The following is a 24206-nucleotide window of genomic DNA, read 5'->3' as shown; positions in this document are numbered from 1 at the left end:
ACAAGCCAATAATGATGCCCGAAATCCTCCAAATCCCCCATCAGCTAAGTTGGATCAAACTGCAGCAACCAATATGAGACAGATCCCGGCTCGTATCAGTTTACCCCCAGAGTGTGGGGCCTATGTATTGGTCCTAGTTAATGTGTCTAAATTGAGGAAGGATCAAGAGGAAAACCCCACAACTCTTAAAAATAGAACCCTCCATTGGTTATCTGGAAACTGTAATTTTCCAATGGAAGGAGCAGGGGAGATTATTCACACCCAAAGAGTGGGGTGGGTGGGCCCGTTGAGAAAAAAAGTTTGAGGGGGACTGCATAATTATAAATTTTAGGTCCCTGCAATGGGCGCAAACCACACTTGCAAAAGCTCCACTGACCTCACCTTGGGAATTTAACACTACTCTGCTCCCTTTGGGATACTTCTACAGACACTTAATAGATTCTAATTTTAATCCCGGGACTAACTCCTCAGCATATCAATTGGACCAAAATTACAATATCAGGAATAACCTCCGATTGTGCCACCAGGATCGAAATTCCAATTTTAGGAATGGCCCCCCATTAGGTCACCAGACCGCACCCCCAGTATACCCAATGTCACATCCATTCTTTCCCATTTAGCCCCAGCACATCCCAAGGGAGAGGCTTCATGCAGGGATCAATCAAAATTGCAACATGCCCCAGAATGAGTTGAGGTACATGTACAACATTCCAACTTATAACCGGTTTGAACACGCTTTTACAAACCTAGAAGATCAGGATTGACTGGGGAACAGAGAAAGTAATATCGAATGTGAAGAGGTACCTAATGTTACTGGGGAACATTCACACCTAACTCAAACTAACACAACCCAGACAATGGTAGCGCACGACGTCACTGTCCTACCCTCAGTCATACATGAGGATATAACCACCATACCAACTCAACCTAAGCAGAGTGTTAGGGACAAGCTCCCTGGTTCCTTTAGCCATTCTGACTTGTCAATCCTTAGCTGGAACGTTGCTGGTTTAGAACCAAGATTGCCAGACCCTCAATGTGTCCAGCTATTGGATGGTAAAGACATTATTATGTTTCAAGAGACATGGGCTGTAGGGAATCTATATATAGAGGGCTACCATTGCTTTAGTGTGACTGCATCTAAGCCTGTTTTCGGTCGTGCAGTGGGAGGACTATTTATTGGTATCAGGACATTGGCGGGTGGCACCATCAAAGACTTATCAGGAGGGAACCCGAACATTCAGGCCCTTGAGTTCAAGCGAAAGACTAGGATTTATTTAATTAATTTTTATAATAATGATTTTTACTCTGTACCCAATAAGAACTACATAGCACTCTCTAAGACTTTACGAAATTTGGAAGCAAATATAGAATTAGAGGAGGAGATAGGGATTTTGATTGGGGGGGATTTCAACGCGAAAATTACAAAGAAGTGCTGGCCTGAGGGTAATAACTACTTAGATCAAGCTGAACGAAGGGGTATTGAATTAGCCAACATGCTAAGTGAGCACATTCTTAGCAATGCTATGGAAACAGGTCAAACCTCTAGCATGGACTGCGCCCCTACGTTCAGAGGGAGGGACTGCCGTTCAACTATTGATTTTATTTTTATGTCCCCTTATTTAGTAGACCGTGTAATAGAATCCAAAGTGATAGAGACATCATTTGGAGATCATAATCCCCTCACAATTACCCTGCATTTAGGCCTCAGTCCGGTATATGTCAATTTAAACGGAGCAAGAGATATCACACCTTCTGGTGATGGCCTGCGATTAAAATGGAGGGGAATTGACAGCGGGCCATACTAGAAAGTGTGAAAAATGAACATCCCGAATTAATTAATTCCTGTTTATCTCTAGATGGGAATAGATACAGAATAATTACGGACTTTGGCAAACTGTGTTTAGCAATAAAAATTTCTTTGTCAGTCCCACTGCCCAAGAAAGGGAAAGAGCCAAGGTGGTTTGATTCCGCCTGTTCAACAGCAAACAGGGAACTGCGTAGGGCACTAACCACCAATCCAAGGAGCACAGCAGAGGTACAGACAGCTAGGAAATATTACAAACTAAAAATAGCTGAAAGGAAGGCTGCATTACTGACGGAACAGTGGGAATCGCTGGTTGGAAGTGCTAACTTGAAGAGCAGCGGCCCCTTCTGGTCAGCCGTCAGGAAAATGCGAGACATGGGCAAACATCTATCCCCAATTAGCTGTAATATAACCAGCAGCACCTGGGAGGCCCATTTCTCCAAAATATATGCCGCCCCTCCCGAGGAAGTAACTATCTCGGTCCCTGGACAGCTGCGCGGCTTACAGATTGACCTCTATGAGGTAGAGGTAGCCATCAGAGAGAGCCTTGGTAACAAGGCCCCAGGTCCTGATGGACTCCCCATAGACGTTATTAAGCACAGTCCAGATCTATGGGCACCAATTCTTCTTAATGTTTTTAATAGCCTGCCAACAGTGCCCATGCCCAAAACTTGGGCTACCAGTATTATAGTCCCAATTTTTAAAAAGGGCGACAGGTCAGATCCAGTTAACTACCGTCCGATCTCGCTCTTGGACAACACCTTAAAAATTCTCGGGCGAGTTATCTATAACAGGGTGGTGGAGTGGACTGAAGACACAGATCTATTGGACCCGTGCCACATGGGATTCAGGAGCAAGGTGGGCACGGTGGAGTAATGTTTGAACCTAAAGTTGATAATTGATAAGTATAACGTTGCTCGATCGTCCCCTATTTACCTTGCATTCATGGGTCTTTCATCCGCTTTTGACTTAGTTAATAGATTCAAACTCTGGGCCATGCTTCTTAATTATGGACTGGATGAGGCCCTTGTAAACTTCCTGGCTTATCTTCACACTGACCTTAAGGCACAAGTCAGGATTGGGATGGGTGGAGAAGTATCCGGAGCCATAAAAATAGGCAGGGGGGTCAGACAGGGGTGCATTTTAGCACACCTGCTGTTTATTATTTACATCAACGGCCTAGCTAAAGCACTGAAACAAGTGACTAGAGACGTCCCAATTATCCAGGGGCACCCATTGCCAGTTTTATTATACGCAGACGATGCGGTCCTTATGGGCCGCACTCCAAATGCCCTCCGTTTGCTTGTTGAAACCTTTGTTCAACACATGGAGGCCCTAGATCTGCGTGTAAATTTAAAAAAATCTTTTATTATGCCATGTGGGCCTGAGAAACGAAAGCTCAATACTATACATATAGGGTCAGATAAATTAGAATCTGTAACCTCATTTCCATATCTAGGGTTGGTTTTTGCTGCGAACGGCTCATGGAGTGGGCATTCTGCCCACGCCATGGGCAAGTTCTTGAAAGCCACCAATTCTATATTGAGTCTTTCACGCCCAAAGAAAATAGGCGCCACCAGAGCTATTTTAATTTTTTTTAGATTACAGTGCATTCCTGTAGCCACATATGGGGCTGAGGTCTGGGGATTGGGGAAAAGTCCCGGAATTCAGCGTGAAGAAAGTCGTTTTTGTAGGAAAATACTGGGCGCCCCAATCTCATTCTCTGAATTTATTTGTCATAAAGAACTAAACCTCCCCTATGTTTGCGACTTTATCAGAACTAGACCAGCTCTATTCTGGATTAGGATCTGGAGGAACAACTCAGCAACCTTAACACAAGACATTATAAAAGACTGCCTCAAATGTGACCACGGCTTATCAATCCCTTGGCTTGCGGGAGTTTTAAAAACATTGCGTGCCGTGGACAGAGGCGATCTTTTCTCCGACCCATCCAGAATTGAGCCTAAAGACAAGGTTGAGGTCAAACAAGCACTATATGCACTTTTTAACTCAGAAAGAATGGGAAGGGAAATACTTAAACCCACCGTTGTTAGATATATAGGGAATGATCCGTGTAGGCAACCACTTCCACCCTACCTTACCCTCCCCATGTCCAACTGGGAAAGATCTTTGCTATTTCGTCTTAGGGCAGGCTCTGTGAAATTTCTATTGGGCTTTCCCCTGGGGTATCACCACACAACACAATATAACCCATGTCCGTGCGATGGCACTAGTACACAGAACGATCTGCACTTCCTATTCTTCTGTAAATTTTACTTAAAATATATTAATTGGTTTCTAACCCCTTATTTTAGAAAACAAAGACCCCTCTCTCTGGGGGAGTCTTGCTCAATGCTATTTTCCCTGGATACAGATGAATGAATTTTTCGCACTAGCACTTTTTTGAGACTGATAATACGCGCACGTAAAATGATGGAAAACCCCTGATAATTGATTGATGAGAGTTGTATTGGTGTTTAATAATTATGAAATTGTATTTTGATTTATTGCGAAAATGAATTGTTCTCATTGTTGTACTTTTATGGATTTTATGAAATTCGAATAAAGGTCTTTTGAACTGAACTGAATTGGTAAAGGTGGCTTCTGTACACCCACAGAGACGAAAGCAGGGGAGTATTCACATATATTTGCAATGCTGTTCCCACATTTCCATGTATGCACCTAGCACGTCTGCAAATCAAGTCAGACATCTTAGTAAGACTCAGCACTAGGGACTAACATTACAAAAATGAATTATGCATATCACATACACAGAAACATGTCCAAAAAAAGTTTTGTATTTTTGAAGAAGAATGTGAAAACTCATTAATTATATGGTTGCAGAAGCTTGTTTGAAGTAAACTAGTGGACTACAGTTTTGGAGCCCATCATGCAGAGGTCTCACAAAAAGTATAAATAATAACAATGGATTACAAAGTGATCAAAACTGCAGTGTTTGGAAAAGGTAGCAAAGCACAGTCCAATGATGGTCCCAGCAACACAAAAAACAGTTACATTTACTCGTATATTTAGCTCCATGGTTGGTATCAATAATTATCTAGGGGGCTTAAAATCATAATTCTCCTTTTAGATGGAAAGTTTTTTGTACATTTTAAAGTGGAGCATCAAGTCATTTACACTAACTCCACTAATGGAAACTCTCCAGGATCGTGACTTTTCTGGTTTTGTACAATACAATTTGGATTTCCTAAATGGCATAAAATATTTCATATATTAGCATTCAATGGTGCATCAAGCAAATATCTAAATTAGATGGCAATTTAAACATGTTAAATGTTTCCTTGGTTTGGTGGCAAAATGAGCAAAGCAGCATTAATAAAATGTTGTCTGAAGTAAAGAAGTCATGCATTTGTCAACAGATTTTCATGAGTGAACATCACTACAATCTAAAACCAAATCATAGCATGTTTATTATTTTGGAGATGATCACCATCTATTTTAGTAAATAAAATATTGCCTGAATGATCAGGGATTACAAAGCTCTCTATACTTACTAAAGTGACACATATTCAGAATCTGAGGTGATTCCTTGAATGAAGGCACACATGGAAAAAGAAAGGAAACATTGAAGACAGACAGACAAACACTATGAAACACAGGACATAAATGTTTCACCATAGAAATTGATGTCTAAAATACTCAGATCCATCTCATCTGTCAGCATGAAATGGATATGTCCAGATGCCAACTGTTCCAGTATTTTAGTGTAAAAATGCATTGCCCTGAACTATTTCATTTACATTTCTAAACAATAATTACAGCATATTGCTATATTAAATTTATGATTTGTTGAAAATTATTCTTGAATGCACTACTTGTACACAAAGACAGCTTTCTTGAAAGTGAATTTTAATTCATACACACTATTTCAGAAAAGGTAAAAGTTCACATTCCGTATAGTATACGTTCATGTTGTTCACTTCGGCTATTTCACATGTTCAGGAAGCAAAAACTACTAAGAAATAGGTCTTAACTGGCAATACAAAAAACTTGCATTATCTATATTTACCAATGAAAACGTGTTACTAATGGTGATGCTGCTACTAAGCATATAGACACAATATGTATAATGTTTAGTTGTTTGCAATTTCACAGATGATCTTTGTCCTTATAGCCATTTAACTGCATAAAAAGATAGCGTAGTAGTTGAGCTGAATTTTTGCCATCTGACTGGTTACAGCAATTAACTTTGAAAATGATGAATATGTTTGATCATTTTAACACAAAAGGTACATGTTGCAGCAGTGCTCTTGAAGCAGTGAAACTTAAACATATATGCATTTGTATCAATGTGCATGTGTGTACTGGAATCTAACCACAGAGCAACATACCTCTGTACAGTTAGGGGAGATGCCAGTTGGGTGATTATGCAAAACATATACATATATCACAACCTAGAAATATGAATGTGCTTCAATACAAAAACATATTTTTGTTTAACAGATCTCCAAAATGCAGAGATACAAGATTGGATGTTTTGAGAAATACTTGAACGACAGTTAAGGTTCTCAGTTCTATAACATCTACATTGACAAAAGTATGGACAAGGCAAAACTTATGTCCATTAAAATAATAATTAGAAAAATATGAATTGGACTGAAGTGAGGCTAAGAACAAATAAGCATGTTGTAAATCAGTGAATACATGAAAAATCCAGCATTTACCACTAGAGTACTTCTGTGGGGGCAGTGTAGGTATTCCAGAATTTACAATATAGTAGCATTGTTACATGAATTAAATACATGAAAAATCTATATAAATACAAACTCTTGCATAAAATAAATGTAAACGTGGCAAACCATTGAATAATATGACTGTGGATACGCAAACTTAAAAATAAAAGCATGAACTGAAACACAGCATTTAAATGTCAATTTGCACAAACAACAATAGGCAGAAATAAAATAAAATTTTCCAATGCACAATTTTGAGCCGGTGAAGTACTGAGCAAAATAATGAAATGAAACACACAAGTGTGGACACAATGACCTATTCTAAAGCGGAAATCCATTAGGAGTATGGATCAAATGCATTTTGCATGTCAATGCAGAGAACATTAATTCACCCATTGAAGCACAATACTTGGGGAGAAAACTGCAAAGAAAACACATTTTGAAGAGCAAAACGAAAAGCAAGCCAAAAGGAAATGCAAACACGTCACACAAGCACTCAGCTAAATACATTTAAAATAGAATGCAAGCAATGCTCTAACATTTTTCTAAAAAGCTTTTATAATATTTTGGAGCATATGTGATACATAGCTATGCATTCAATCTCACTGATCACTAGTTTAGTACCACATATTTATTTATTTAATTTAGGAGTTTAGTAGAGCACCATTTATATTGCGGGCACATTATAAACCATACTTACATGTAGTGACTGTCAATTAAAATACTGTAGATGAAGAAAATATATTTCCTTGTTTAAGTCATGCATCATTTGTCTTTAAAAAATCCAATTTCATGAATAATAACCTACCTTCAGATGACTTGCAAGGCGAGGTAACTGGACTCTTAGTATGAGATTTGGAAGGATCTTTTATTGGAGAAGTAGGTGGCGTTGTTAGAGAATGATGGGATTCCTCCACTGATAGGTCTTTTTCAGCTGAATACATAGGAAATTACCAACAAACAGTTAATTTGACTGAAGAAACATAAAGCTCTTACAATTACTCATCATTTTACATCATCAAAGTGCATTTCTGCTTTTGGATAAAAGTACAGTAACTCAGTTGCACACTTTCATATTTCCAGAAGTATGCCTTTTGTTAAATTGAAAGTATTGCTACCTTATTAAGAAGTATCAATGCTGTCAATATAAAAAAAACAGATGCTTTGGTATAATGAGTAACTACCAATATGAAGGACTACATAAAAAGCAACAAAATAGCCACGCTTCCATGTAACCAAATTGCATTCCAATACAGAACTATTCAAAAACAGTAGCTTTTACTTCGCAAATAGCTTTCCTTTGAGAAGTTATTGGTGCTTGCTTTCACTTTGCCCAAAAATTAACAGAGCAGAACTTCTTTTTCTAATACAGAAGCACTAATATTCTAGAAAATACTGTAATTAATTTTCACAGGAAAAAGATCACTGAAATGATTTTCCTGTCATGTTTGGCTTTTTTAATTAGCCATTCTATTTTACAGTGGAAAATGCTACCACCAGTCACTCCCATGATCATTCCTTTGTTTCCTTTCTATTAACTTTGTAGTGACATTTCTCACCTGTTGCCTCACCAGCTGTGTTGTTTGGTCTTGTGCAGCTGTTTACCCTCTTATTTTCTGCTGTTGTTAATCATAGAAATGTTTTTGGGGATTTTTCAGGTGAATTACACCATTTGTTTTGCAGGAAAATATACTGAGCACAAATAGTTTTCTGTGATTTTTAATTCGTTTATATTCTTGGTATGTAGGCTGCTATTAGGTATAGAATGATGCACAGCATATGTGAATATCTTTTTATAGAATGTTTCAGATCATACTGCTACCATAACAGGTGTTATTATTACTAAATTGTCCAATACACATTTCAGAAGCATGGAATGAATGAGTCAGCTTTGCTGCTAATTAAACTTCTGAACTGAGGATCACTGCATATCCCAGCAGAGAGTGTTTTACTCACTGAGTGTGCTGCCTTTCCAATCTACCTGTCTTGAGTTTAAGAAAGAGGTTTTTTTTGTATTTAATAATCGATAATGACATCTTTATATATTCCCTTAGTTCGATTCCTAAGCATTTACAAGATACATTGCTGTGGAGATCACTAGAAATGTCTTTTGATAAACTTTATTGCTTATAATCCAACATCTGTATCCTTTGTGCAGCCATTCATTTGCAATACTGTATCACAACATACATCTCACTCAATACACATATGCCATCCCATAATAGTCCCAGCATCACCCTCAAATCCTAGACTGCTTACTAGGAAATTCAGTGGCCTTATAAATGGGTTCCTCCTGTTTTGCACACCAGTCAATAGCTGCTCCCGATTCTGACAATGTAGGAGGTTTGAGAACTTTAATCTATGTGCATTATATAAGGTGTGTGAATATTGTGGATAGACAGTCCCCAAGCATTGCATTTGTACTCTGTGTGTGAGGGCCTGGCAGGAGGGGAGTTTCTTCATTATTGTATAAAACCTTGTATGTAATCAGTTCACTGTTTTGCTAATATGTTACAGGTTTTTTTTTCTGCAGCAAAGTGTATTTAATGGGCCCAGAATTTCCTTGGATCTTTAACTCTTTAAATTGCCAGGTCGTCATGGAGTTTTGCCCCATTTACCTCGTCCTTCATTATTTTATTAGCCCATTTTTGCTTTCTGTGTGCTTGCCTCAGTGCTTTACTTTTTTCGTTTATCATTTTAGATATATGATTATTATTGCTATAGCTGCGTATGGCTTTTTTTTAAAGTTATTTTCTTATCTTCTTTGCTTTCATTTCTTCCCTTCATTGTACTTTGTAAGTAATTTATTAAAGTGATCCAGGTTTCAAATGAGTTGCTGTTTTGCAAGAAGTTCTTTCCTAAACTTATTGTTATGTTATGTTATACCCTAAACTTATTATGTTATTTGTTCTTTCAGTTTTGTTTCTGGGGGATTCTTCCCACTTCCAGATGATATGGTTTAAGGGTGATTTGCCACTTGTTTGCCCAACATCTGTATTTTTGCAGTGGCTGTCATGTGGAACTGATCTTACATGACAGAGCAGCGTGATTGCTTGAGATTTTCATGATTAAATTAAATTCATAGACTGTATGAACATTTTCACTGGAGACCCATATATAGTCTAGCGTTGCTAATCTGGAGGGGGAGACATGGATGAAAGCAGCAGAAATATCGCTTTCCAACCTACCATTTAAGGGTCGTAACCCCAGTGCTTCCAATGTATTAGCCAAACCTATGCCAAAGGGCTTCTTCTTTTGTGGTTGCATGGACATAGTCGAAATATGCCAATTTTGATTTTCTATTCTTTCCCATTCTTCTTGAGTGCTAGAGCAAAGTATATTAGCACTTAAATAGTCACCAATCAATAGCAACGCATTGGGATATTCAAATTTTGCTTTTTCAATTTTCTCCACCAGGATCCTTGAGACCTATTGTTTCTGTGTCCGTGATGGGTGTATGTATATATTGCCAATGATCAGTGTTTGCCACATATCCCTAGAAAAAGGCAGCAATTTTGGAAAATATAGCATCACCATTGACTGCCCAGATTTTTAAGGCATTAACTGCCCAGTTAAACTTTATTTGAATCGATACACAACCACTTGTGTGCCCTTCTCAGCGGCAGGGCTGAACTGGGGCAGTGAATTCCACGTATTCCGGCAAGAGCTCTTCCCACCTGTTGTCAGGTCTCTTGCAAGATTATGATGTTATTCACCATTAGTTCCCTAAATTCATTTTTTATCATCTTTCATTCAGATTCCTCCAGTGTTCACGAAGCAATTTTTTAATTCATTAGTTACTTTTTGGCCACTTGTTCTCTCGTTAGAGTCACTGTTTTTATAGATTTTACCAGCCATTCCCAAATTGAGTGTGCTTTCCCCATCTTGTGGTGATCATATTGTTTTGTTTGCAGTTTCCAAATTCTCAATTCTGTCACCTTGGGTTTCCAGTCTCCTTGAGAGTATTGTAATTCAATTGGTATGGTGTTACGCCTTTTTACTTTTACCCAATATCCTCAGAGTCAACGTCCTCAAGCTCCTTTTGCATTTTTTAGCACAGATGTAGTTTTTCCGCCTGCTGTTCTAATTTCTGGTGATGCCATGTTGATTGTAAGATAAGGTTTAGGAGTATTTATCGGGTATTGCTCAGGTTGATTCTAGAGGAACTTAATTCTCTAAGCTGCAAGTTGGGATTTGTTGTGCTCAAAGCCAAGTGCCATTTTCCCTTCTTTGAGCCTATCTCACTTCTCTCATTTATTTTGCATTGGCCTGGGGGCTTGAAGGCGAAATATTCAATGTTTTTGGATTTCAATTTTATTATGTTCTGTCTATTAAAAATGTTCCATCTGCCAGGAGCTTTGCATTCTGGGTATAATATGATAAAAGACCCCTTGGTGAAGCTCCTGTTGTTGCTTTATGCCACTATCATGATTGCCGGATGTGGCGGGTCTGCCTCCCTGGCGCATGACGGTTGTACCTTCAGAGGATATAGGGTCTAAAGGTAGTTGTGCTGTGCCCACCATAGGCGAGCCTCCGTTATTATTCCATACTTTGTCAGCCATTTTAACTGCTGCGGTTGGCGCACTTGTATCCATGCTTGTGGTTTAAATTCCTATTTCCATTTATTCACTATCCTTCTGATCTATCATTCCATCATTGTCTTCCATGTTAAGCTCCTTCTGTGTAGAATGCTTTTCATCTATGGTAAATACACTTTCCTTTTTGTTTAGCTTGAACACCAATTTACCAGAGGTTACTTGATTTTTTCATTGTGTAAAGACGGTAGAGCTCACGGCCCCCTATTATGTGAACTTGGCCGTAGTAAACGTTGTTTGGGCCTTTCTTGTTCAATTTCTTTAGGCGTTTTTTTTTCTTGAGAGACCATCCCAATAGGGCTCCTGAATTATGTTATTGCTTGCTTTAGGGGAAGTTTGCAATTCTCTGGAGCTTTCCCTCCAGGGAAGAGGTCATAATTACTTCCTCTCCCACTGCCCTGACAGATACGGTGTCATTGTCGTTTCTTGGTCTGTTTCTTACCCTTAATTCCATGAGTAATGAAGTCATCACATCAGCTAATTTAGCGATTTTTTTCACTGTTGGGGCACATTGGCAGTAAATAGCTTTATCCTTGGCAAAGTCTTGTGCCTGCAGTACTAGCTGATTCAGTCTCCCCATCCTGGTGTTAGAAAGAGGGTTATTAGTAGATGGGGTTAGTCACCCTCAGCTAGAAATAATAAAATAAACACTAATAGGTCCAGTAAAGTCTCAGTAAATTAATCCCTACTCAACACATGGTAGCTTAGAAAACAAATGGTCAGACTTAATTTAGGAGGCATACATGTGTAAAGCATTTAATACCATCATAACTGTAAATAAGTAAAATGCACAACACAATAAAAATCCAACACCAATTTATCAAAATAAAGACTATTTTTATCTTCAAAACACCAAAACAAACATCCAGTTTAGGGCACTGGAGATATGAATTTTTAAAGATTAAATAAAAAATTGTGCATTCTAGCGCCAAAAAGCTTTAAGTGCCGCTTGCGGCTCTTTGGTCACGCTGGATCGGGACATAGTCTAACTTTTAGGCTGACCGCAATTGAGTGCAGGTGGGATAGGCTGAGGGCTATATCCCGTTCAAGGGTTTACCTTCGGACTTGGGGTCCTATATATCATGAGTTTGAGTCACATTTGCACCACACAACGTGCTGCATGCATGATGCAAATCCTAAAATGTGATTCAGTAAATCACTGCACTGCGTTACTCTGCCCTGGGAAGGCATTCCCACACAACTCCCATGGATTTTGATGCATTCCCAGATTTACCATTGCTGGTAGACCTGGTAATGCATTAAAAAGATACGCCTTCTCACAGGAGGCATAATGAGGAGAAATATCATTACAGTGGCAGTTTCTCTCCGAGGGCGTCAGGGCTCCGCCCCCGTTACATTCTAAAATATTATAGCAATGCCAATGCTCATATTTAGTTTTAATAAAAAAATACCCCCTTTGTTATTTTGAATCTTAGTGGTCTTGGCCTATTTACTATTAGAATATGGGGCACTGTCTGCCCCACCTACCGACATTGGCGTTGTCCAGTGAAGCTGATGTGGACACTCTCAAGTGCCATGACCCTGCAATGCTTTCCTCCCGGGCGGGCGCAAAGAAGCCTAAGTGCTTGCCGGGCTGACAACCTCAAGGCTGTGATGTCATAAGCCCTGCAAAGACCTAGCTTCAAGGCCCAGTCTCCACCCCCTGATGTCGTGGAGGTAAAGTTAGACCTGGGTGTTTTAAATACAAGTCTGGTATCGCTAACCCTCCACGTCAATCAGAGAGTGGAGAGCTTGTCACCAAACCCTATCCCAACTCGTTACAGGTCACGGGTGCGACCCCACACAGTGACGAGTTGGGAAAGGGTGGGGTAGGTGGGAAGCCAAGGAATCGAGTCTGCACTGACTCGACATGAGACTGCTTCCCACGCATGAGGCTTCGTCAATCAGAGTGGAAGCCATTTTATCAGTACTGTCTGCGTCACTCGAGTCAGACTGCATGTTTTTTGGAGCCGAGGCAGGCTGAATCAGATTCAAAATTACTGAAGTGCTGGCAGCAGCCGAGCTAGTCCCACTTGCTTGCCGCTGTGCACAGCACAGCAGGTTGCTGTCCGGAGTAATAGGACTGGACAGTTGGACCTGTGAACTCGGGACTTCAGGAGTCGGGCTGCAGTTCAGCAGGTAAGGCCCAGGCGGGAAGTTTTAAAGTTATATAAGCCTGTTAGGCTTATGGCTTTGTTGCATGGATGGCTGTCGGGTGGGGTTCGGGGGCAGACACAGTGCATTGCTAAGGTTCCGTTAACGGAATTAATTTGCGTTCTCTTGGAGCAAAATGTCAGCTATTCAGTCTCAGGTAATACGTAATGAATAATTTCTTGCACCCCTTTGTTACCCTGCACATATTCAGAAAACCTCAGAGGTGAGGGGCAAGAAGGATTGTAAAAAGATGCATGGTTAAATTTAATTATGTGTACAAATATGCAATCAACCCTAATTTTTAATGTTTCAGCTATAATTTAGTTGCAACTGTTCACCATATGAGAATTGTGCATCTGCCTGCAGGAACACTATTATGTTTGGCCAGTATGCATAGCACACAAAACTATTTCCTATCTAATGTCCACCTCCTCCGTTCTCTTTCTTGTAGCATGTCCATGTTACTTATGTGCGGATGACATGCTGCAGCACTGCACGGCTGGGGGGATAAATAACAGGACGCAGACACAGGACAGAAAGAGGCAGATTTCAGGGGAACACTGCACAGACAGGTAGTCTGTGCGCATTTGTGCATCCCTGCCTGCATATTTTAACACTCGAAAGCCAGGCCTAAGCCAGGCTCGGGTGAACCGACAGTTTAGAATTATCATTTAGCATGGTGAAAACACTGCTCAGTCTGGCATTGCAGTAGGTCTCTTATCGAACAGTTACAGAACCCGAGAAGCGGGAAGAGTCACGACTCCATGCTGGAGCAGAACAGGAGCAGCTAACATCCCCTAAGCTATGTACAACATTTTTGATGGCTAGAAAAATGTGCTTGCGTCTAAATCATAAGTTCCTTTAAGTGACGCTGTAGTTAAACCTTAAATGGGTGTAAAGTAAGTTTATTTGGTGAAGGAGGTATAATTATTGGTGAATCATTCTTACAAAGCAGGTATAAAACCATTAACACTAGATATTAACCAGTTGCACAAAAGTTCTGTGTGCTCTTCTTCTACTGTTTATTACCAATGTTTTACCAAGCTCACGGCTACTGATGGGATGATACCACCGCACGATGATGCCTGCCCTGCCCTTTGTTTTTAAAAAACTGTTGAGAAATGAGATGTTGGCACAATTAGCTCTAACTAAGAGAACCAAGACTACAATTCCCACAAAGCATTATGGTTTAAGGACTCTCTGTACAGTAAACATAGAGTACCTGAAACAAATTGAAATGCGTTCTCCCAAAACTGACTGCTACTCGTCTGCGTGCTTAGAAAGTCCTAGATGCAGCCCATTAAGTCATACAGAAACATCAATACCTTGAGGGAACCCTCATGCTATCACCTAGTCTAGGCTGTCCCTGCTGTGACACCCTGATCTACCCCATATTTTACCTGCAGAGCCTGGATGCGGTGCATATGTCGCTATTTCTTTAAAGTTCGCTATCAGAAGTTTGTGTCCATTAAGGAACAATGAATATGCGTCACCTGGGACAAATAGGAGTTCTGTGCAACTCGTAGAGATCAGATGGAACTGGTAATTTATTTAAAATGAGGTGAATTTGAGCGTGTGAGTTCATTTGTTTGGCGAGTTCTTGTTTTGTGGTGAGAGAAATAGTTCACTTATGTTTCTCAGTGTTGTGGGGACATGTGTGTGCTGTGCATTCTATCTGCTTACTTCTCTTTGTTGAGTTCTTTTTCCACTGCTTTTGTGTTTAGTGTTTGCTTAACCCTGTTCTCTATTTTATGGTACTTTGTTCCTGATTGTAGTCTGCACGTACCTAGCTAAATTGTGTTTAACTTTGAATGACTGTTAAAATCATGTTTACTGACGTGCCCCATCGCTCTGTGGAACTGGTCAACATTAGCACTCACCACTTTCAAAAGTCACCAGCCGCCACTGCCTTATTACTTCCTCTTTCTATGTGTGCTGCAATTTACAGCACACCTAGAAAGAGGAATATGCCTCTCAGGGGCACCTTCCTGCACAAAAACAATCCTGCATGCAATGCAGGCACCCTTGCACCATGGTGCAACAGTGCCTGTGTTGGCGCTAGGCAGCCCATTGTGCGCCAACGCTGGGTGAAGGACAGAAATGCGCCGTATTGTAAAAAATACAGTGTATTCCTGCCTTTCCCTGTAACGGAGTGCAGCAAGGTGACTTGTTGCCCTGCTCATTGTTACTTTTACATAAATAGGCCCCTTAGTCTTTTTCTTGGAGTTTTACTCTTGTCCATGAATCCTTGTGTTCTTGTGATCCGGAGTTCGATTCAATGACTGAGGCCTGCTGCAGCATGATGCCTTGTGAGCCTCTGGAAGTCGTTATCCTCTATGTCGATGTTGAGGAGCTCCAGAGCTTTCAGCCGGACAAACCAGTGATGTTAGGCTGATTAGCGATTCAACGACGACGGCTGACTCTCGATGTCAAACCGGTCTTCTCCTGGAGCTTTTCTGCAAACCATTCCAGAAATCTTGTTGCTTCTGAGTTCCTTTGGATAGAATAAGTATTCACTAGTTCAGGCCAAGGACTCAAAGACTCTGGATTGCCTCTTGGGGGCTAGGATTCAAGTTACCATAATGCACCTACACAGTCCAGGAAAAATCCAGTTGCAACTTGTCAGCTGGGGTGATCCGCTCTTGGACTTGGAAGGTGACTTCTTCCAGCTTTGTTGTTAATCAGGGAGTCCGCTTCTTTTCCTTTGAGTCAGGTGCAGTCCTTTTTTGTGGAGCCTTGTGAATGCAGTAAGTGTAGTCCTTCTGAGCGCAAGCCTTCTGTGGTGCAGTCCAGCATGGCAGTCATTCCTCTTCTGTTGTTCCAACCAGTGATCTGGTGACCTCCTACAGCTCTTCCATATTTATCCTCCATTGTGGACTGGGGGGAGTGCCTAACCAAAAGGGTAAAGCTACCTCCCTCTTCTATGACTACTTCCTGCAAAGCGTATCATCTTTTTAACTCGGAATGCACTAATCTCCCAAAAAATCAAAATGGAGAAAAATCTCTCCTTGGTGTGAATGTCTGTGGAACCAAACCCAAAGGTGTGGCTAATAACTTGCTACACTCCCCTTCTAGCCCCTCTCCTAACATTGTTAGGGGGGTTCTCATTTGGGTGGGGCTCAAGGAAGTGGAGAGTGGCTTGGGTCCTATAACATCGGTTACCTTGCCTTTGAACTCCAGATTATCTCCCCAGCCCCTTTCCTCTCCCTGGCTTCTCCAGGAAGCAAATCTCATACCAACAAATGGCTGTATTGTTGCAGCCCCAGGCCTCTTCACACCTACTCTGAGAACATCTTGGCTCAGGCTGTCAAATGCTGACCAATCAGAAGAGGCTACTACAGGGCTGTTTTAGGTAACGTAAGGATAGTAAGTCCTAAAAACGACTTTCCTGTAATAGTTACATGAAATCCAACTCTGGCAAATGGTTGAATTTAATGTGATCATTCATTTGATTCGTTGAATGGTATTGCTAGCTAGCTCTAATACAAAGATAGACTTTATTAAATTGAATAAAGCCTTCCCCAAGTTAGCCTAAGTGGCTAGCATCACTACAATAAAGCGAAACAACTTTGACTGTTTTTCCTTACCAGGACATATAAAACATGACATTTTCTGTAACTATGTACCATTGGGAAACCTAGGGCACCATTAAGGGCAGGCCTTAATGGTGATTTTTAAGTCATACAAATGTAGTTTTGGACTTTGGAATTATGTTTAATTCCAAAATCTAGTTTGGACATAGTTTTATTTTGAACAAGCCTGCAAGGCAGGCCTGGCTTTAAAATGACACCAGACACCACATCTGTGCACACGTAAGTGCATTAAGTCCACTGTGGGTCCCTAACCCTACATACCCTACTATATACTAGGGACTTACAGATAGGTTGTCTTTGCCAATTAGAAATATACCAATTTTCAAAACCTGTATAGGACAGAGCACTAGCCCTGGCCTGGTAAGACGAACTCAGTGCACTTTAAGAGTCAGTAACGACCAGCACTAGTCAAAAAAACATAAAAGCGATCAGGGCAAAAAGGAGGACTTTCCTACAGGTAGCCCATTTATTTGTAACTCATTTTTTTCTGTGTGAAGCCTGCTGGCATTTGTGAGGGCCAAAAGAGTTTTTATTAGTGCATCTCCCCCAGTCCTAAGGAGTCAAGAGGAGGTTCATATTTCTGGCTCACCCTCCCCTGAAGTGGATTATTTATATCCTGAATCTTGTCATACTCCACTGCTATTGTGGCAAAAATATGGTAATCCTCCTCAGTTATGTTCCCATGTGGGGATTCGCTGCACTTTCCCTCCATACCTCTGAGGGTTTTATTGTTGGTCCAAATGGGTATTTTGTATTAGGATGATCGAAAATAATGGGACTATTGTGGGAGAAAAGGGAGGCACCCGCATCTAAGATGCTTGCTCATATCTCCTTCCTCAAGAGTGAAATTCATACTAAGATTGCAGCTGTTCCCCCCAATAGCTCCTCACAGTCCCCCAGGACAGGGTGTTTTGACTTGCTGAGTGGCTCAAGTAAGTTACCTGCTGGGCAAGTTAAGGACCCCTCACTCAAGAATCTCATTTTATCTCCTCCCAGTTTTTGTGTGTCGCCTTTGTTCATCTCCATTTTATTATTAGTTGACACAGAAAAGTCTCTTATGCAAGTGTTGCCTTGTTTTAACACCTTTGACCTTGGTGAATCAAGTTCCTTTTTACTAGCAAATAATAAAGTGTCTCCTTCCTGAGTATCATATATATTTCCAGTAGGGGGCATGTGAGATGAAACAAGAGTCCTCTTTCACTTTTTCAATCCTTGTACTTGTCTTGCTGCCTGATTATTCACCTTCAGAAGTGTGGAATTTTACGCTTTCATCTGTCTTGCAGGTGCTAGCCGCTTTACAACAATGGCAGGCAGTAGAGTCTCAAACGGTTAAGTGGTGTAGATGCGGTTCAGTCTAATGATTTGAGCCTTTTGGAGTTTTTCCACTTGGCCTGACCAGATAGCATTCTTCCACTGTGCTCCAAGTTCAGTCATAAGAGATAGCAAGCTAGTGGCCAACAGCAACCTGCTACACCTGCCCTTGCCTCCGCTTCTTTATCCAGCTGCCACAAATTTCACTGTTGTATGATATTGTATGATACTGTACAGGGGTGCTCTGGAAGCATAGAAACTTCCAGGATCCGGCAAAAAAACAAGCAGGAAAAGTTGATTTAAAACATAAGTGATTAGTTGCGTGTATTTATTGAGCGATGTGATACTGTGACTTTGACACTCAAAAGACCAGGGCTGCACCCTTGGAAAATCCACTCACACACTTTTATGCAGGCCAGGCCCCCCACACGCTGCTACATGGAGCGCAAAGTCATCAATCCGTGATAGGGCACACTGGTGCTGTCCAGGTGGGCAAGTTAAACAGCAAATTCAGTTTGCACTGAGGCCCAGCTCAGCCACTTTCAAGGAGTTCTGCCACCACCCGGCCCCATATGCCCTCTGTGGCTAAACCACTGGGGAGGGCTTCGCACACCATTTTGTTCGCCTTGCCTGGCCTCACCTCCATTCACCGCACCCTCCACCACGTAATCCAAGCAATCCAGGCATCCCAGGCCCCTAGAGCTGTAGTTGGCGCTAATTCTTGCCTCCTCCAAGCTCAGAGGCACAAAGGCCCGCAGATGTTTGGGCTATGGGGTACGTGACTGGTGGTGGCACTGAAGGTGTTGTGCGGAGAGAGGTGGAGAGAGCCAATGGGGATTCAGTGTTTCAGCAGAGTACTGTCTTCCAAGTCTCTTTCAGGTTTCGAAAGAAGAGTTTGGTTTGGTGGCTGACAAATGTGTGACAGAGCTGTTGGTACTAAGGGAATTAGTTTTGAGATAGTCTAAATTGAATCTGTAAGTCTTGAAATTACTTCATGTGCGACCCTTGCCACACATCCCGTAGTTTGATGATACTTTTTCTGTTCCATTTACTGAATTTCTCTCAAATCCCTTACCATAGTGGAATTTGTTTTGTCAATATCTTATCACGGTCAACTGAGGGCAGTTCCATGTCTGCTCAGGAGGTCTACTTTGGGGAACTCTAGGAGGAATCTGGAAATAGGTGCATCATAGAGCATACCCATAACACTGTCAAGATCAAACAGGGACAACTCCGTCTGGTAGGCTGGGTTATGCAATCCGCTGCTCAGCCAATCATCCATCACCAAAATCTGTGTAGCCCAGTAATACAACGAGATAGCAGTCATTTCCATCCCTCTATCATATATAACAATTGCCTACATTAATCTAGGGGACTTCAAAGAAGGCAACCCGCCCACAGGAAGTATTGAATCTTCAATGTGAGGGTCTTGATCAGTTATTTGGGATTAGCAGTGTGAAAATTTGAAGGCCTAGATGAAGCACAGAAGGATCATAATTTTGAAAAGGGTTAGTCTGCTGAGTATAAGGAGCAGAAAGCTTTCCCATCTCTGAAAGTCCTTTTTCATTTTAATTATGAGAGGGGAAAGATTGAGGCTTTATGTCAAGTTGGGTTCCAGGAAAATGGAAGTACAAAAGCAGTAGAAGCTCAGCCACTTAATCGGCTGCCAAACTATAGAATCATTATCTCCCCTACGTGAAATTAGTAGAGATTTAGCCCAGCTTGTTCAGAGGCCAGAGGCCTCTTCATATAAATCAAGGCTTTGCAAAATGCGGGAACCAGATAGATAGGAATTAAAAAGGAAAAGCAGTACATCGTCGATGTAGGGTGCTATCCTTTTTTCCTTGTTGCCTCCCCATTCTCACCTTGTACCTAGGCGTCACACCAAACTAACAGGATCAGAGGCTCTATAGCGAGGGCAAATAGGAGCAAGGACAGCAGTCACCATTTCAGGTCCCTCGGCATATAGGGAATTATTCTGAGATCACACTATTTATTTGCACCTGTGCTGAGGTTTAAGAGTAAAGTATTCTGACCTATCTTAAGAAGCGGGGACCAAATTCCTTACATTGAAAGACCCTATCTAAGAAGGACCATTCAATGGAATCAAATGCTTTCTCAAAATCTACAGATAGGAGGGCACAGGGGTCTTGTAAGTGGTGAAAGGGGTTAGTGCCATATGTACACAGCATATACAATGTCAGTTGCTACGGCTGGACGTAAAGCCACATTGATCTAGGTGGACAAGGGTGGTCAGAACTCATTTAAGGCCGTTAGATAGGACTTTGGTGAATTTATTAATTTCCGCAATGATCAAAGATGGTTTGTCTGGATTTATGAATGAGTACTATAGTGGCTGAGTTGAGTTCTGGGGCAAAGGCCTTGTTTACTTTGGCATCTCTGTAGAGATCCAACAAATGTGGACTGGTGATCTCATGGAATTTACAACAGAATTCCAGAGGGAAACAGTCTGGCCTTGGTGTTTTGCCACATTTCATATCTCAAATAGTCTTGTCTATCTTTTCCACTCTGAGCCGCGAGTCTAATTCTTTTTTTTGTGGGCTATGGTGAGTGATGGGGGGGGGGGGGGGTAGTTCCATTAGGAGAGAGTTTGTTTTTCTCGCCAAGAGCAGGGTAGTTGAGCATAGTGTTTGACGGTAATTGGCAATTGCTGTGCAATCTCTGTTCATTTGCATCTTTTTTGGCCATTGTGGTCTAGGATTTCTAGAACTATTCTAAAGGCCATTTCATTTCTTTAGTGGCCAGCCAGTAGAGTAACTTTCCATTCTTACCTCTATATTCATAAACCTTCCTAGACAATGCCCACCAACACTGGTAGCAATCTTCCAGGGAAACCTGGCTTAATGGAGTTCTTCTAAGTTCAAGCTGACGGTGGAGTGTATCTGATATCTCTGCCATTCATTGATGTTCTAGTTTCAGGATATGGGTCTCAAGCTCTGTTACATGGCCCTGCTCATTTTTCTCTTTACATTTGAGATCAGTCTTCGCAATCACCATGATGGGGACTTTACAGATGGCCCACAATGGACCCACCAAGGTAACAAACCTTGGTTTGTAGCATAGAAGGGTCGGAACTCTTTATATAGATAGAACGCTGATCATCCACGGGGCACCACGGGTGAGGCTGCTAGATGGTGGGCAGGTCTATGGCAGTTGACCCAAAGCAAGCAGTAATGGGCGAGTGGTCTGAAATACCCCATGGGAAAATGGTCATTGCAATCATGTGGAGAATGTTGGTGGCCGGGAGAAGCAGGAGGTCTATATGGAAGAGCGTCTTATGTGCAGCTGAGAGGTGTGTGTGTTATGGTTGCCATACCTTTGAGGTGTCGCACAGTCCCATGGAGGTCATCAAGGAAGTTAATAATTTAGTTTTCCTCATATGGCCTGGTGTTGGGACCCTGAGAAATCCATGTCTGGAACAGGTGAGACGTTCAAATCTCCCCTTATAATAGTAATCATTTGTGGGAAGTTCAGCCTAACCGTTTTAATTGCTGTCAAGGGTAGGTTTGGGCAGTTAGGGTGGCACATAGACACTTAGAAGGTTGCACGGTTTTGCTTGCAGGAGACCCCCCACTCCAAAGTATCTTCCCTGAGGGTCTGAAGTGATCGCAGACACCACCAGAAGAAAGCTCCTATCAGGGCCGGACTGGCAGTAGCAGGCACCGGGCATTTCACTGGTGGGCCGTCAGGGTGGGGTCCGGTTTTGGGCCTCTGGGGGGCAGTTTTTGTTACCAGGGGCCAGCAATATTGACTCCCTGTAACAAAATCGACCAAAACCGGCCCTAGAAAACAGCTCAGCCGCACCCTCCTGCCCCACAGGGGGTGCCGGCCGAGCAGTTTGCCAGGGCCAGTTTTGGTTCCCAATCCGGCCCTGGCTCCTATGTAGGAATATCCTGTGGAACCTCTGGTGAACCCAGCATGGAAAATCGTGTCATGGATAAAGCATGGTACTAAAACCATTAAATGAGTTTCTTGCAGCATGAGGACTGAAAGCATGTTCCTTTTGGCTTATTGAAGGACAGCCATCCTTTCATACATTCTAGCAGGCCTTTGACATTCCAGGACGTAATTGTCAAGCCAGTCATGGGAGTTTTGGGGCCGGGGAAGTTACTGCGGTCAGCGAGCCTCGACATCTAATGTAATAAACCTCGAGGCTGATGAAGTTGTGTTGATGATAAGGGAACCTTATATCACTGAAGATGGATACTCAGTGTCAAACCTATACATACAACACAACAAACAGTAACAAGTAGAACATCACCTCTGCCGATTAACACGCACACACGCACACACACATACGCACGCACGCACGCACGCACACACACACACACACACACACACACACCCCACCCTTCCAAGAAGCATTAGAGATGGATCTCCTCCTGTTTAGATTTTCTGCCAAGGCAACATAGTATGAGTGTTTACAGAGGATCAGTAACAACTTTGTTGCATGTTTACTTGTTACATGGCTAGTCTACTAATGATTTACCCGATCTTTTCTTTATATTATTTGCCATCGGTTCAGTTATTTATTGTATCATTTCAGTCAATTCATGAGATTTAAAACAGTACGATATTATCAGTTTCCATATTGTCTCCACACATTTTCAGCATTTCCGTCAAATAAAATATTGGCAGTTTGCAAATTGTTCGGCAAAGACATCAACATTGCTCAGTAATTAGATGCTGCCAGTTTGCACAAAGCCCCATTTAGCAGATTTTGTAGTTTAGACAGTTCCCTAGTAAAGAGATAATGCAGGATGTCACGTTGCCCATCCAAAATACACTGTCAGTTTTCACAATGCTCAGTAAATGAGATATTACTCATTCCAGAAATAACAGTGTCTGCACATAGTTCATGCCTGCGGATATTTGCAATTTATCCAGTTTCATAGACCGTGATTCTTAACCTCTGGCCTGTGGACCCCTGGCGGCTCGCAACACCTACTAGCATGCTCCAACACAAAGAGAGGATGCGGTAGGAGCAAAAAACATGCAAAATAATATGGTGGAGCCTAGCATGTTGCCATGTCTTTTAGAAAAAACAACGGAGAGAAGCTCCAACATTTAAACCATTTATTTTTTTATTTTTTTGTGAATCAAAGAAAATAGTTTATAATTGGTGACTTTGTTTGATGTATAATTGTTTCTGTAGTTTTGTGTATTCTGCTGAGGTTCACATCGTAGACATTGTTTAGGTAGGGTTCCCCGGTTTCAAGTAGTGATTCATACAGGGTCCACGGAGGTTAAAAGGTTAATAACCACTGTCCTAGAATGTACGTGCTCATGTTTCCACAGTAATCAAATAGACAGCTATACATACTCAGAAACAGGCACATATGTGATCACACATAAGCACACTGGGGCGCGCACACACAGTAAGATACACACAGAGATAGGTGCATACATGCACAAAAATGTGATAAGTTCACATCCGAATATAAACACAGAAGTACAATGCACAAACCATCAAGTGTGTGGACATATGCACATAAAGGAAAAAATACATACATGCCTAACAGATTGCCAATGTGATGTTCTGTGAACACATACTGCTGTTAATCACTTCCCCTTTCTTACTGTGTTATATTCCTAACCTATTCAGTGAACACAGCCTCCTCAACGCCTACTAGGTATTCCCAGCAATCAGAACTCCATCATTTTTCAGGTACAGTCCAATCCGGCCATTAGCATCATAAATATTTCCAGCACAACATGTTCAAAGACATTCTCTGCACCATTAGCCTATATCAACTCAGAAGACAACCTGTCCACATTCTCCTTCAGCTCCCCTCACTCACATTATCACTGAATACCACACAACTAAAATAGCATGAGCCAATCACAAGTACTTCAAGTATCATTAAAAAAGCATTCTCAGAATCATTTTAATTAACACCTATAGCATTCTTCTGCAACCTGTACTTTAAAAACCATTTTGCCACTGAACAACAGCGTGGTAGCCTATAACCATTTTAAAGATATCACACCTTTCCTCATTGCAGTAGACTTTAAAATCACGGCTCATGCACCA

General features: G+C 41.5%; 1 protein-coding gene across 2 annotated transcripts in view; it reads right to left on the bottom strand.

The window, feature by feature from the left end:
• The window catches only part of ADD2 (adducin 2), a 349565-nt gene that overhangs the window by 9931 nt on the left and 315428 nt on the right, over nucleotides 1-24206 (bottom strand). The window contains exons 14-15 of one of the 2 annotated variants that reach the window (XM_085633440.1): nucleotides 7307-7432; nucleotides 5320-5353 (exon numbers count right to left, since the gene is read on the bottom strand). In XM_085633440.1, coding sequence (XP_085489566.1) covers nucleotides 5320-5353; nucleotides 7307-7432 — 160 coding nt within the window. The remainder of the gene's footprint in view (nucleotides 1-5319; nucleotides 5354-7306; nucleotides 7433-24206) is intronic. The other variant, XM_085633439.1, reaches the window with a different exon arrangement.

Source organism: Triturus cristatus, chromosome 11 (assembly GCF_964204655.1).
Source record: "Triturus cristatus chromosome 11, aTriCri1.1, whole genome shotgun sequence".
Classification (NCBI taxonomy): Eukaryota; Metazoa; Chordata; class Amphibia; order Caudata; family Salamandridae; genus Triturus; species Triturus cristatus.
Note: the sequence above shows the minus strand (reverse complement) of the source record. Positions and strands in the feature narration are given on the sequence as shown.